The 15812-nt window shown below is 42.4% G+C and overlaps 1 protein-coding gene and 1 non-coding gene across 2 annotated transcripts in view; both read left to right on the top strand.

Annotated features, from left to right (window-relative positions):
* The window catches only part of LOC140296397 (uncharacterized), a 62878-nt gene that overhangs the window by 12806 nt on the left and 34260 nt on the right, over positions 1-15812 (top strand). The window contains exons 3-4 of the mRNA XM_072379719.1: positions 2607-3023; positions 3192-3837. Coding sequence (XP_072235820.1) covers positions 2607-3023; positions 3192-3837 — 1063 coding nt within the window. The remainder of the gene's footprint in view (positions 1-2606; positions 3024-3191; positions 3838-15812) is intronic.
* On the top strand, positions 15120-15191 carry trnaq-uug (transfer RNA glutamine (anticodon UUG)). Its single transcript has one exon. It is a non-coding gene; the product is annotated as a tRNA-Gln (tRNA).

Below are 15812 nucleotides of genomic sequence, written 5' to 3'. Positions count from 1 at the left end.
AAAAACATGTGATATGATGTGTTTAATGTACACACTATGCCATATTTCATGATTAGATCTTAAAATGGGACTTAATTATGGTCAATATAAATTCTTCAATTACATTAAGAGTTTATGTTGTTTGAAGAGGAGTTATAGCATTATAATATAGATTTGCCAGTGATCCAGGAAAGTATCACAGGAGCAGTAGAAATATACAGTTCAGTATCAGTGTCTGAATTCTCAGATTTACACTCAGAAGCCCATTAAAAGACAGTCTGACTGTCCTCTTCAGAAGTGTCTCATGAAAGCTTCATTTTTCAGTTTCCTTTACATATCCAATATTTTCTTTTATCCACGTATCAAAAAGGACTGACCGCATGATAAAAAGGTTGTACATGTCTTTACTCATAAAGTCCACCTGCCCACATCTGGAGTTAAAATGGAGCTAAAATGATCCTTATTAGGAGGATATGTGCAACTTTTAGGAGCTGATACTCTGATCTGACCACAACACAAGATCACTTTTTACTCTTTAACTGGACACATATGTTTACCAGGTAAGATCATTTTATAATCAAATAAAGGAGACTGTAGGTTATTTGGGTTGAAAAACATTTCAGAGTTTCCTTCATGTCAAACTTTAGGTTTCACTAAAGTAGCTTTCTGGAATGAATCGCTGGACGAGCACTTCTGATGCCAGAAAAACACTCTTTTATATTTAAATGACAGCCTCAGAATGGTCCACTTCATGTTGTTCTTCAGACTGTCTCAGATCAGTCAGACAGCTCCTGCCGACGTGCTGTTAGCCACAAAAAACTAGATCATTCCCCCACTGAAACATCACATCTTCTCAGTTTCAAGCCTCAGTCCAGACTGAAGCTCCCTGAGTGCTGAACCGTGGGCTTCAGAGTTTAACCTGTGACAAATCTGAGATTACTCTGTTACTTTTCTGGATCCCTGACAGCTTCTGGAAATGAGAACAAATTTAGAAATAGAGAATATCTGAAGTTCAGGCTTTGGGATGATATTGGAACCCTTTCCTCAAACAGTATCATTGTTTTAATGTAGTAAAATGATTTAAGTTGATCATGTTACACTGACTGAGATTCATGGGCTATTGCACACAGTGGGTGTCATTCTACAGAGTATATTATTAAATTTTGTCTGAATTTGATCCAAAAGCTCCAAATATTTTGAACTGTGACCTTAGTGGGTCTTTTAAGAACCATTTTAAAGTTCTCAGGAATTTAGATAAAAACCACAGTAATAAGTTTAATGAAATGTGACTAGATGGTTAGAAACTGTCCAGAAAGGTTATCAAGAGAAGAAGAAAAGTGGGTGTGCTTTAACATGCTGCATGCCACAGCTGGATCTTATTGTTTGTACTGACATTTGCAGACAGAGTCCATCAGTCGGACGACCAGGACCAGAATGGAGCAGCAGAACCAGGATCCAAACCCGTCCTCCAAGAACAGAGCCGGCTCATCCTCTGGTTCCACCGGGCTACAGGTCAGTGTGGAGGACATTAAAGACATGAGGACGAGTGTTGAGGCTCCGCGTATCGTCCGCTTGTTCTGCTTTTACTTCAAATGTGGAAAAAGTGTTTCCTGGTTGCATCTCCTCTCACTGATACAAATGTGCTTAGACCAGGGGTGGGAAATTCATTTTTACAAGGGGCCACATGAGAAATTGTGTCAGAGGGCCACACCAACAATAACTTGAAATTGATTCTGCTCAACTTTCTCCCACTGTAAAATGTGCAAAATTATATTATTTGAATAGCTAGTACCACTTCAAATGTGGAAATAGTGTTTCTTGGTTTCATCTCCTCTCTCTGATACAGATGTGCTTAGACTGAAAATGTGCTGCAGGCTGAATGATCTGCTGGAAGAAACTCAGTGGCCAGATTGTTGTGGTGGGACATTTTTTTGGCTCGCAGTCTTCAGATTTGAGAGGTTCAGGAGCTAATCTTCATTATTTGTGTTTAAAGTCTCTGGATTACATGAATTAAACCTGGTGGTGGTAATACTTCTGGGTCTTTAATGGTTAGATGACAGGTTTGTAGATCTCTCTACCTCAGGGTAAAGAGTTGTTTTAGAGAGAAACAAAGGTTGAGTTAAAACTGTTTCCCTGATAGCTGTTGAGCTCAATGGCTGCAGACCTCTGGGTTGTAAGCTGGAACAAAGGGTTAGTGTCAAGAATGTCATGTATTACCACCACTGTTACTTTCATTCATTTAAACCAGGGGTCAACCTTTTTCAGTCCAACCTTTACAAGTTGTTTAATTGAACAACTTGGACAAGACTGTGCTTCCTTCTATCATTTATAAATATTGTAGCACAAGTTCCTTTTCAGAATTTCATCATGGCAAAAAATAATTAGTGAAAGATCAAAAAGCAAGAGTTTACTACTCAAAAACCTGAACGTGTGCAGAACACATCAGAGCACAGTGCTGACAGCTGAGGGCACTTCTAAACACACTCTCAGCATTCATGTTTGATCTGAGATATTGAGACCTGTGGCTCGGTCGATACACGTCCAGTTAGAATATGTTGGTTAGCTTAGAGAAATCTTTTGTGTGAGCTTCAGAAGGATCTAATCCTTCTTCCTCTCTGTCATTGCAGAAACATATAGCCCAAGAGGGCTCCAGATGTCACTTCTGTAAACACTGTGGGAAAGTTTTCAAAAGATCATCACATCTAAGGTATCATCAGAGGCTTCACACTGGAAAGAAACCATATAGCTGTGGTCAGTGTGGGGCAGCTTTCACTACATCTTCCAATCTTAAGACACACCAACGTATTCACACAGGACAGAAACCTTACAGCTGTAGTCAGTGTGGAGCAGCATTCACAACATCTTCCTCTCTTAAGATACACCAACGTATTCACACAGGAGAGAAACCATACAGCTGTGGTCAGTGTGGAGCAGCTTTCACTACATCTTCCAATCTTAAGATACACCAACATATTCACACAGGAGAGAAACCATACAGCTGTGGTCAGTGTGGAGCAGCTTTCACTCAATTATCTGGTCTAAAGGCACACCAACTTATTCACACAGGAGAGAAACCATACAGCTGTAGTCAGTGTGGAGCAGCTTTCACTACATATTTCGAGCTTAAGTCACACCAACGTATTCACACAGGAGAGAAACTATACAGCTGTAGTCAGTGTGGAGCAGCATTCACAACATCTTCCTATCTTAAGATACACCAACATATTCACACAGGAGAGAAACCTTACAGCTGTGGTCAGTGTGGAGCAGGTTTTGCTCGATTATCCAGTCTAAAGACACACCAACGTATTCACACAGGAGAGAAACCTTACAGCTGTGGTCAGTGTGGAGCAGCATTCACAACATCTTCCTCTCTTAAGACACACCAACGTATTCACACAGGAGAGAAACCTTACAGCTGTGGTCAGTGTGGAGCAGCATTCACAACATCTTCCGATCTTAAGACACACCAACGTATTCACACAGGAGAGAAACCATACAGCTGTGGTCAGTGTGGAGCAGCTTTCACTACATCTTCCAATTTTAAGAAACACCAACGTATTCATACAGGAGAGAAACCTTACAGCTGTGGTCAGTGTGGAGCAGCATTCACAACATCTTCCGATCTTAAGACACACCAACGTATTCACACAGGAGAGAAACCATACAGCTGTGGTCAGTGTGGAGCAGCTTTCACTACATCTTCCAATTTTAAGAAACACCAACGTATTCATACAGGAGAGAAACCTTACAGCTGTGGTCAGTGTGGAGCAGGTTTTGCTCGATTATCCAGTCTAAAGATACACCAACGTATTCATACAGGAGAGAAACCTTACAGCTGTGGTCAGTGTGGAGCAGGTTTTGCTCGATTATCCAGTCTAAAGACACACCAATGTATTCACACAGGAGAGAAACCTTACAACTGTGGTCAGTGTGGAGCAGCATTCACTGAATTATCTAATCTTAAGAAACACCAACCTATTCACACAGTAGAGAAACCTTACAGCTGTGGTCAGTGTGGGGCAGCTTTCACTGAATTATCTCACCTAAAGACTCACCAGCGTTTTCACACTGCAGATAAATTATTGGTTTAAATCAACAATATATTTTACGGCAGATAAGAAAACATTCACCTGGGAGCAGCAACAGGAACTACCAATCAGAAGAATTTCCCTTGTTCAGATTAAAAATCTTCTTTGTGGATTACCACCTTCTCTTGTCAGGACTTTTGTTCTGAATGTTCTGTGGGTAGCACATGTTTGAAGAATCATTGAATATGCTTTATAATTTGTTGGGATAGTTGGGAACTATGGACAGATCTCCCACCGTTCAAGATAAATATAGCATCAGTTCTGAGTTGATAGACGGAACAATATCAGTGCCTTGAGATGACATTGTTTTAATTTGGCGCTATATGAATAAAACTGAATTGAATTGAAAATGCAATCTTTTTGAAAGTAGATACACGTTTTATTGTATTATACTGAACATATATGTTTTGTTTAAAGTTAAAATTCACAAAGTAGCTGTGCACCAGCTGTGGGTATGTTTGTAAACATACAACATCTTTAGAAGCAATATATCATTTCAGTTTGATGTAAAGTCTAGCTTTACACTTGTTTGTATTTCATTGTTCTGCATTTTATTAAAGGTTAGATGTCAACATTTCTCATGCGTTTCATCTTCTTGCTACAGAGATATTTAAAAAAAAATGTGTTTGGTTCTAATCTTTGTGCTAATCTTTCCCAAAGAATTTTTAACGCAGTCTGAAAAAGGTTTGGAGTTGTTCCCTGTACTTTCCAGACAGCTGTTTGATTGTCATGACTAAAGCTGAAAGTTAAGGCTGTTCCAACACTAAAAGGGCACGAGGCTCAACTTCAAGCTGTGAAACTATGTCAAATGTTTGTTGTGTTGGTGTCAAGAAAATTCTCTTAAAATGAGGCTCAGAGTCGCTGGAGACAATTAATACCAAACATTTATTCTCACAGCAAGGAGTCTGCATGACATATCAAGAAGCTGACACAGATTTGTCTGAGTTTAAAAAAAAACAAACAATGATGCTATCGCTATTTAGTTTCCACTTTGTTTATTCTGTACATTTCTGTATATAACAGTGCTGAGCCTGAGTGAGATGGAGATTTCAATTTCCCAGAGGCAACCTCCCAAAGGGATTAATAAAGTCATCCATCCATCCTATGAGATCACAGGCCACACAAGGTTATGCGACATTCAGTCAAACAAGGATTAGACAGAAGTTGAAATAAGATAGATAGGAGGACTCTCAGTACACAGTGTCTCTTGACCCTGCAGCATCTCACACGTGGTACTTCCTTTTTGTCATAATATAACTTCATGATTTTTTTTTAACATATCTCTCCTGTTTATAATAGAATAGAAGGTGTAAATTCACAGTAGAGTCATATATACACATGCATTTTTTTGTATATCTTTTACGTCATTGTCATTGTTAAACAGTTTGTTATGTTGACCTCTGTTTGTTCTTGGCTCTCAGTCTCCATGTTGCTGATCCTGGATCTGCTGAGATGTCCCAGGTCATTGTTGGCTTTGATCCTCATACATTTATTTTTGTCCTGAGAAAGAAGAAGTTCCAAAAAGAGAAACAGGGACTGCTTTTGGATTTGACATAGCCTATATCATGTCAGCGTTCATTTGGGTCTGCCGTTTTTCATTAAGTTTCAGACTTGTTATTGGATTCAAATGTTGATGAGTTTCTGTGTCAGATAGGCTCCAGTCCCCCTGAAACCATGTAAAGCAAATGGAAGGATGGATAGTTTGTGGCACCTTTATTCATTCATTCCACTTCGGTATTGAAATATTTTTGTTCCATTCATTGTAAAGTTATCCTGAAGATAACAGGCAGGATTTGAACCAGCTGTTGCACCACTGGCAAGTTATCGTTCACCTTGAGACTCTCTCTCTAAAACCTTATAATCAGGTTAGAAATATAGGGGTAATATTGAACTCAGACCTGAACTTTAACAGCCACATTAAATCAATAACATCAGCAGCTTTTTACCATCTAAAAAACATCACCAGAATCAAAGGAATAGTGTCTAAACCAGACTTAGAAAGACTAATCCATGCATTTGTCTCCAGCAGGCTGGACTACTGTAACGGCCTGCTCACTGGGCTCTAAACAGGCTGTAAGACAGCTGCAGTACATCCAGAACGCTGCTGCTCGAGTCCTGACTAGAACCAGGAAATACAACCATATTAGTCCGGTTCTCAGGTCTCTGCACTGGCTTCCTGTCGCTCAGAGAATAGACTTTAAAACTGCTCTGCTCGTGTACATCTCTGACATGTTAGAGCCATATGAACCAACTTGAACTCTGAGAACCTCAGGGAGGGGTTTCCTGCTGGTGCCCAGAATCAGGACTAAACAAGGTGAGGCTTCGTTTTAGTTTTATGCTCCTAAAATCTGGAACAGTCTTCCAGAAGATGTGAGACAGGTCTCAACTCTGACTATGTTTAAATCCAGGCTGAAAACAGTTCTATTTAGCTGTGTATATGACTCTCTTCACTTTTCATTCAATTGATTAATGATTATTTTTTGTTTTATGGAATTATTTTATTTGCCTGCTTGTGATTTTATGTAGCTGTAAAGCACTTTAAATTGCCTTGTGTACAAATTGTGCTCTACAAATAAACTTGCCTTGCCACATGAAACACAATTGATGTCATTTATTCACTTGCTACTTTACTGTTTGCTACCAACAATCAATAAAGTATAATTAATTTGATTTAAAGCATATTTGTGAGAGTGATCTTTTTTTTCAATGCCATTTATGCTTTTTACAGAACAATTGATATATTTAAGGATGGTTGAAGGCTGGTTAAAAGTAGTTAAATATTTCTGAAGCCGATTCTTATCTGTTTACATGTGCAAAATGATGTAATATTGTTTTACATGCGCTTAGTTGGAGAAAGTTGGAGAGCAAACTCCAACAAAACAACATGAGGGAGGTGTGGAGTTTTTTCATCGGTGGCCATGAAAAAAAGAGTGGCCTGGGAATGGAAGGAGGCCACTGAGTTAAACTTGTTCTTTAACCCCTCTAACTCCTGATCCCTTACCATCTACCTCAACCTTATCTTACCTTATGTCTGCATCTGTGTTCCAAGTCTTCAACAATCACAAAAACATTGAATGATATTACAGAACTCATGCTTCATGCTTATAGCAGCAGTTTTATTGAACAAAGTGCATGAAATTGGGAACTTTAAAATAAACTACAGTGCAATGCAAAGTGTCATTAAACCTGGCTAAGAATGAAAATTCAAACGTTTTATTATACTAAGCTGCTGACATCAAAGCACTACAATTTAAAACTTGATTTAAATCTTTGTGTATAAAATTCAAAAACGATTTCAATCAATTGAAGTGAACCACAACACAGCAGTAAGTCAAATAGGATATTTTACACAGCAACATGAAAAAAATCACGTTTATAAAAATATAAAACTATTTACAATTACTATGTACATATAATTTCTATATGTACAGTGAGTTATTACAGAATATTTACAGATTGTTAAGGCATATTTACATCTAAGTCCTCCAACTTGTCTACAGCAGAGGTGAAGTCTTCATAGCATAAACTCTGTTGTTCAGACCTTTTGATGAGGACATCATCTTTACGGGGCAGAATGTCTTTCTCTTGTATCTTCTGTGTCCCTGTGTTGGTTGGGCACAGAGTGTACAGACTGGAATATTTTGCACCCTTGACAATTTGGCTCCAACTTCTAATGGATGCCCCTGGTGTTTGCGCTTGTAGTGCGTAGCTCTCGCCCAGGCTAAATGAGCGCCAGTGCTGGGCAACGTGCCGGTGGTGTGTGTAGCAGGCGGTGTGGACGCAGTTGGAGGAGCTGTTGCAGGCGTATCGGCCGGCTTAGGGATCACCTGACGGGCAGGCATTGTGGTCTGTGTGGAGGGGCCTGCAATCGCAGAGGGAGCTGCTGATACAGAAGGGCAGGGCAAAGGGCTGGTGATAGCACAGGTGATGGGAAGGACTGATGTAGAGGGACCAGCTATCACAGGGGTCACCAGAATGGCAGGTGATATGGGTCGTAAAGAGCGTCCTGCAGTCTTAAGGGCTGCTGTAGATGCAGACAGGAACGGTACAGGCCTGGTGATGGTCGAGGTGGCGGGGGTTTTTCTTATTAGCTGTGGCACTTTTAGGTGCGGCCGGGAGACAGGCATCGTTATGTCCGACCTTCCCTTCAAAACCTTTGTCCCGGCAGTGCTTGGTGTGGGCACATATTTCATCAGCTGGTAGTCTGGTGGAGGGAGGACTGTAGGCTGATGAGGGGCAGGAGGAAGGTCTGTTGATGAGATGGAGGTGATCTTTGTGATGGTGGATGGTTGTATTGTTGCCTTCATGTTAACAAGCCACTCTTGGTGTTGGATGAAGTCCCGCACGGTCTTGACGTTTATTTTAGGTAGGGGAATGCCAGCTTTGCAGAGAACAGGGTCATCCACTAAAATCCGGTGCTGGACCCGCTCGTATGCCTCCAGGATGGTCGTCTTCTCCGGACTGGTGCGTGACCCATGAGGACAATGCAGCCACAAAAGTTTCACCAGTGTGTACATTAGCCTGTTGTGCTGAGCACTTATGTTTTGTTGTGCTGGTGCGTAGCGTTTGGCCATCTTTACTTTCTGTATCACAGCAGCATCAACAAGATCGTCTCTTTTAGTGCGGCAGTACAGAGTGTTGCCCCAGTGCGTCCTGTACAGTTGATTGAACTGCTGAGGCTGCTTGTGGTGCTCCTCCACGGCATTCCAGGCTTCCAGGATATTGTTCCTCTGCTCGGTGGTGAGTGACAGCTTGTCCTCTGTCAGGCCAATGTCCAACAGAAGAGAGCAGAACTTTTCCAGCTGCTGAAAGCCAGGAAGAGGAGTTGGACTGCAGACATCCTCCTGTGCAAACAGTGACACACAAATGTTATGCCTGTTGCAGGTGTGATTTATCTAGCCTTATTTGCTTTTCATCTGCTTCTGTCTCTTGTGACTGCAAGTTTTTTAGATTTTGTAACGTTATGTTGACTTTGCACACTACCACATTCACTTGTTAAGCTTTTTCCTTAAGATTATTTCCTTCTTCTACACAAGCTTTAAATACTTTGCTACTGTTTAACTGTTGTTTTAATGTCTAATTTAACTCCTGGCAAAGTGGCAACATTTGAAAACTCGTCTAACACTGGCTCATACGTAGCAGTTGAACGGCTTTAACTCCTGGAATAAAATGTACATCCACATCAACAAACAAACAGCTACTCACAAAGACTGGAAGGTGAGCACTAGCAATTTCATTGCTGGAGAGCCGGATGTGGGGCAGCTCAGCACTCAGCGCATTGTTACGGGTCTCCACGTCACTCTCGTAAGCCTCATCTGGCACATCTGGATCATGCTGCCCAGGCTGAAGCACCTCCTCCTCTGGATCCGGCCCATCGTTCACGATGTCTGCGAGAGAAAAAGGGCCCGATTCTCCTGTACTCTGACTAAACAGGTATTCCAACCCCAGCAGCTCATTAGAGGGGACATCAGTGGGAGCCTGGAAGTTTTCCTCCACAGTCTCTCCGAACAGCTGCAGACAGCGGGTGTTGAGGCGGTCGATAAGCGGTGCAGAGTAGATTCTGTGGTGCCGTCCTTTTCCCCCAAACACTGCATCAGAGCGGCGGTCAGAATTCCACCGTGCAATGCCACTTATCAGATAGACCTGATAGGGCCGGGCTGCGCAGTGGGGACCTGAACATCCCAATAAAACACATGAGATGACTCACAGTGACACGTGTGACATTTTATAAATATCCACACTACACCTGTGCACCTGGGAGCATGTTGGGCAAAGTTTTGTGGAATCCTTCCAGGCTGTTGTTGCCACGCAGACATTTGTAGTAGGGCACATCCACTTTGTTGATGGTCGTTGTACGCGCCACCCTATACATGTAGATGTTTGGAGGATCCTGGATGCACTCCAGGTGTCGCCGCTGCACCGCCCACATCTCATCAATGGCCGCTGCAAATACAAATGACGTACAGACACACAAACCGATTGTTGTGTACACTTTTTTATGCCACACAACTAGTATTAATGTTGTAACTTTTAGTGTCAGGTCTTTATACCAGGTGTCTTGAAGAGGCTGACTCCACTCTCATCCAGCCCCGCGGGACCTTTCAGTTCCTCAATGGCCAGGTTGATGAGCCTAAACGTTTCCTGCGCCCCTTGTGTGACCCGTCGCACGTCATGTTTCAGCTGCTCCCTGGAAATAAAAAGGCGAATGACGTCCTCATCTGTCACAGCCTTCAGAGCTGTCGGGTCCTTGGCTCTGACAGCCTTGATGAGGAGCTCCATGTCTGCTCGGTTGTACGCCAGCACCGCCCCAGCAAGTGCAGACTTGAACACTGCGTACTTGGAGTGAGACTCTGTGCGGACGGCTGCATCGAAACGGTGAATCCAGTGAAAGATGTGCAGACGCACAACCATTCCACTGTCCACCCAAGACTGGAACAAAGTCTCCACAGCTGTTGGGCCCTGTGCACGGCAACACCCACGGTCCACATTCAGGATGCTGGGGACAGGTTGGTTGGCCAGTCGAAACCTCTCCATTACTCCATGGCACATAGGTCCCAGCTTCTCTGTGGACTCCTCACAGGTCAGCACAAAAGTCACTATCTGGGAGTATTCATTTCCAATGCTGGTGAACCTGAGCCGTGACCCTCACCAGACAGCTTCTTCACTACCTAAAAAACATTTGGAGTTTGCATCCCAACTTAGTTGCTTGTTCTTCTATAATTTAACAGTGCATGACAATATGTTTATAATAGGAAATATGTTCTGTATGCCACAATCTATGATTGCGTTTTGATTTACATACTTTCTTGGTGGAATCCATCTTTAGCACAGTGCCAAAAGGGGAAAGGATCTGGCTCCTGTTGTCCTGCACGTTGTCGGCCTCTGCCAGCAGGAAGGCGTGGCGCAGGAGCCGTGCAGACGGGAGATTTCTTGGAGGAGGCGGAGCCTGAAATGTGTGACCTACTGCAGAAACAATCCCTCCAGGTTTCACTAAGCTCATAAGGAGTGTGGTGTACAGGTCTTTGCACTGAAGGTGCTTCTCCGTGTGGTTTTCCTGTATCTGACGCCACACCTGGACCATAGTGTTCCCTTCGGTTCGGTCCCTCAGAAGACACACAACATTCTTGTCCACACCACGCCTGTTAGTGGAGGAAAAATTGGTAACTTTAGGTTGGTTCGAATAACTTCTTTAAAGACTGACACGTGCACACACGATGCTGAGTGAACTCAGGCAGGGAACACAGCTTGATGTGCCTCGATCAGTTGTGTTATAATAACGGGATCCCATGCAAGACACCGACCTGTTGTGCCACCTTCTCCACCCCTGGCTCTTTGTGCAAGGCTCACAGCACAGGACCTCCGTCAGCATCGTGTAGTTGGATACGTCACAAATGTGACGTACCTGGAGTACAGATCAGCGAACAAAATTGTTGGTACCCCTCAGTTAAAGAAGGAAAAACCCACAATTCTCACTGAAAGCACTTGAAACCTACAAAAGTAACAATAAATAAAAATTCATTGAAAATTGAATAATCAAAATCAGCCATTACTTTTGAAATGTTGATTAACATAATTATTTAAAAAAACAAACTAATGAAATAGGGCTGGACAAAAATGATGGTACCTCTATAAAAGATTGAAAACTATTTGACCAGAGTGACATGATTAACTCAGGTGTGTCCTTTAATTGACATCACAGGTGTTTCCAAACTCATAATCAGTCAGTCTGCCTATTTAAAGGGAGACAAGTAGTCACTCTGCTGTTTGGTGAAAAGGTGTGTACCACCCTGAACATGGACAACAGAAAGCGGAGGAGAGAATTGTCCCAGGACATCCCAAAAAAAATGATAGACAAACATCTTAAAGGTGCAGGCTATAAGATCATCTCTAAACAGCTTGAAGTTCCTGTGACAACAGTGGCTCATATTATTCAGAAGTTCAAGACCCACGGGACAGTAGCCAACCTCCCTGGACGTGGCCGCAAGAGGAAAATTGATGACAGATTGAAGAGACAGATCGTTCGAATTGTATCCAAAGAGCCCAGGACCACCTCCAAAGAAATTAAAGGTGAACTCCAAGGCCAAGGTACATCAGTGTCAGATCGCACCATTCGACGTTGTTTGAACCAAAGTGGACTTCATGGGAGACGACCAAGGAGGACACCACTGCTGAAAAAAATCATAAAAAAGCGAGACTGGAATTTGCAAAAATGCATGTTGACAAGCCACAAAGCTTCTGGGATGAATGTCCTTTGGACAGATGAGACCAAACTGGAGCTTTTTGGTAAGGCACATCAAGTCTATGTTCATAGACTCAAAAACCAAGCATACGAAGAAAAGAACACTGTCCCTACGGTAAAACATGGAGGAGGCTCAGCAATGTTTTGGGGCTGCTTTGCCGCATCTGGCACAGGGTGTCTTGAATGTGTGCAAGGTAAAATGAAATCTGACGACTATCAAGGCATTCTGGAGAGAAATGTGCTGCCTAGTGTCAGAAAGCTTGGTCTCAGTCGCAGGTCATGGGTCTTCCAACAGGACAACGATCCAAAACACACAGCCAAAAACACCCAAGAATGGCTGAGAGAAAAGCGTTGGACTATTCTAAAGTGGCCTTCCATGAGCCCAGATCTGAATCCCATTGAACATCTGTGGAAGGAGCTGAAACATGCCATTTGGAGAAGACACCCATCAAACCTGAGACAACTGGAGCAGTTTGCTCATGAGGAGTGGGCCAAAATACCTGTTGATAGCTGCAGAACGCTCTTTGACAAATACAGAAATCGTTTAATTGCAGTGATTGCAACAGGTTGTGCAACAAAATATTAAGTCATGGGTACCATCATTTTTGTCCAGCCCTATTTCATTAGTTTTTTTTTTTTTTAATAATTATGTTAATCAACGATTCAAAAGTAATGGCTGATTTTGATTATTTAATTTTCAATAAATTTTACTTTATTGTTACTTTTGTAGGTTTCAAGTGCTTTCAGTGAGAATTGTGGGTTTTTCCTTCTTTAACTGAGGCGTACCAACAATTTTGTCCACGTGTGTATATAATAACAATAATGATAATAACATATAACAATATATAATAAAATCAAGATGATTTTCAAGGAACTTTTCCTTTTACATGTTTAGATACATTGTAATCATTATTCAGCCATGATGCTTTTACTCTAACACAGCTGAATTGAGTTATACCCGGTGGTGGTAGCCAGACTTGTACAGGTACACATTACGACCCTTTCCAACACACTCATCGCCACGAGGACACTTCAGGGAAGATCTCCAGACTCCTACAGGGCGCCACGCAAAGACACGGCTGCGGAAAAAACAGGTGTGGTACAGGCAGAGCACCTCCGACGAAGCCTGGAGGTTCTGGAGGGGAAAACCACATGCGGTCTGACTTCATCACCCTTCGCCTCTTGAGCACACCAGTGATGTCCTTTTAGATTTGAACGGCAGTGAAGAGACCTCTCTCTGTGTCCTCCTTTAGCCATGAGATGTCAGCTGCTGGAATGCCATTTGGGTTTTCCCAAAGACGTACCCAGCCCTCTAACTCCACCTGTAACACGCACAACACGTACAAAGCAAAGTTGTTTTTATTATTTGTAACATGAAATGATACACATGGAGCACAGTTTAAAGAAGCGTCTCACACTTATGTTTGCATTCACTGTAAATGTTACTTACAGGTGAGTCACTTAGAGGTGGTTTCAGTGGATAATCCTGGCCTTGGGATGCGGACGGGGCTTCAGTTGGCTGTGCAGCAGATTCCGGCTGATTGGGCGGGATCCTGGATATGTGCTTCTTGTGTGGCAGCTTGGGTGGTGCGGTGGACTCTGGCAGCTTGGGTGGTGCGGTGGACTCTGGCTGCTTGGGTGGTGCGGTGGACTCTGGCAGCTTGGGTGGTGCGGTGGACTCAGGCAGCAAAAAGCCTTTGGGAAACACTGTAGTCTGGGAGCTTTACCTTGTCTCTGGGACCAGAATCTTCAGTCTTAGACTCCTGGGACTGGGTAGAGTCTAAAAATGTATACATTTTTTTTATCTTATATTATGACTTATTTACATAAAACTACTTCATATAAATTGACTGATGTGTCTTACTTACGTTCCACAGCCTCGCATGCAGCTACCATCTCAGCTTCATCACCGGGCCATAATGACGGACTATACTTAGAGGTGCTTTCCTGCAGTTGCTGGACAATAATGCAGTGTAACAATCAGAATGTATGATATACCACGTTTACCACGTAAACACAAACAAGCATACTTACAACACTAAACACTCAATACTTAGTTGATGAAATACCACCTATTTGAGTATTTGTTATTTTCTGTGTAATTCTAACCTTTCTCTTTCTGAACACTTACTTTCTCCTTCTCATAAATATACTTTCTGAACCTCTTCATCGTCACACTTGTGATGTGGGTCACCGGTGTGTTCAACCACCTCCTCACTGAGCTGTAGGCCTTCTGTGCTCTGTCTCTCTCGCTGTCAGTGAACTGCTCTGGCTTCTTCTTTAATCTTCCATGCTGACTGTAGAGCTCCCACATCTCCTGAAAGCTGCTGTCCTCGAAGCCTTTCTGACCATAGATGCACCTGTCGATGTTTACCTCAAGGACAATGGAGACTTGTGGGAAGCTCTCTGCATACTCAGCGAGGAAGTCTTTCACCCACTGGTTCACTGCCTCTCCTCTCTTTTGTCTGACTGACTGTGCTTGTCAATTATGCTGGAATGATATATATTACCTTAATTCAAACAAGCATCATTTATATCATCTGACTGTGACAAACAGATTAGTAATTGAACCAAGAATGAAACAGATGTGTAAACATGCCACCAAATTTGGCATATTATATATATATATATATATATATATATATATATATATATATATATATCCTGAGCGTGCCTGTGGCGACTGTGGAAAGGAACCTCTTGCAGAACCAGACTCAGGAAGGGTGGCCAAAAAAAAAACCCCACTTTGCTTTAAACCTTTAAATTGTCAAGCATTTGCATGACTAAGAGCGTAGTTTGCCTGTGGAAGGGGTTCCATGGTGTAAAGGTCAGCACTCTGGACTTTGAATCCAGTGATCCGAGTTCAAATCTCAGTGGAACCTTCAGGTGTTTGCTGTCATGTTTGTGTTCTGGAAAGAAGATGAGTGGATGAGGTTAGTCAGTTGTCAAGTCACACCAGAGTGTGTGATTGACCAATTCCAAAGAGAGGGCTTAACTTGGTTAATGTTGAAAAAGTGAAACATTCAGCTGAGAGGGTCTGTGCTATTTGCCTTCTCACCTCTGGGTGTCACTAATTGAATCTATTTGGTTTCTTCTTCCATATCAATTTGTAATGCATATATTTTTCCATGCTCTCCATTTGGAATTTGGACACAGAAGCCAAAGGAGAAGGAAACAGGAAAAACAATCCCATGGTAACAATCAGCGACAAGGAGAACTACTCAAAAGCCTGCACAATTAACCCGGTGCCCACCCATGGGCCAAACAATCATCCAATCAAGGAGCAGCAATTTCTGCCTGCCGGGATCTGAGCGCCAACTCCATGCGGTGCGCACAAGTTGGTACTGATTTAGGAAAAAGAGGATTGTACAATTTTACTCCTTGGTATGGATACTCTTTCAAAAAAGTCCAAAAAATGAAATATGTGGTTGATAAAACTGTGTGACTCAGTCCTTCAACACAAAAGGCAGGCAAAGGAGAATCAGCTGTCCTCTCCATCTAAT

The sequence above is a fragment of the Leuresthes tenuis genome, unplaced genomic scaffold (assembly GCF_036924035.1).
Source record: "Leuresthes tenuis unplaced genomic scaffold, fLeuTen1.0.hap1 SCAF_1, whole genome shotgun sequence".
Taxonomy (NCBI): domain Eukaryota; kingdom Metazoa; phylum Chordata; class Actinopteri; order Atheriniformes; family Atherinopsidae; genus Leuresthes; species Leuresthes tenuis.
This window is presented reverse-complemented; position numbering and strand designations above follow the sequence as displayed.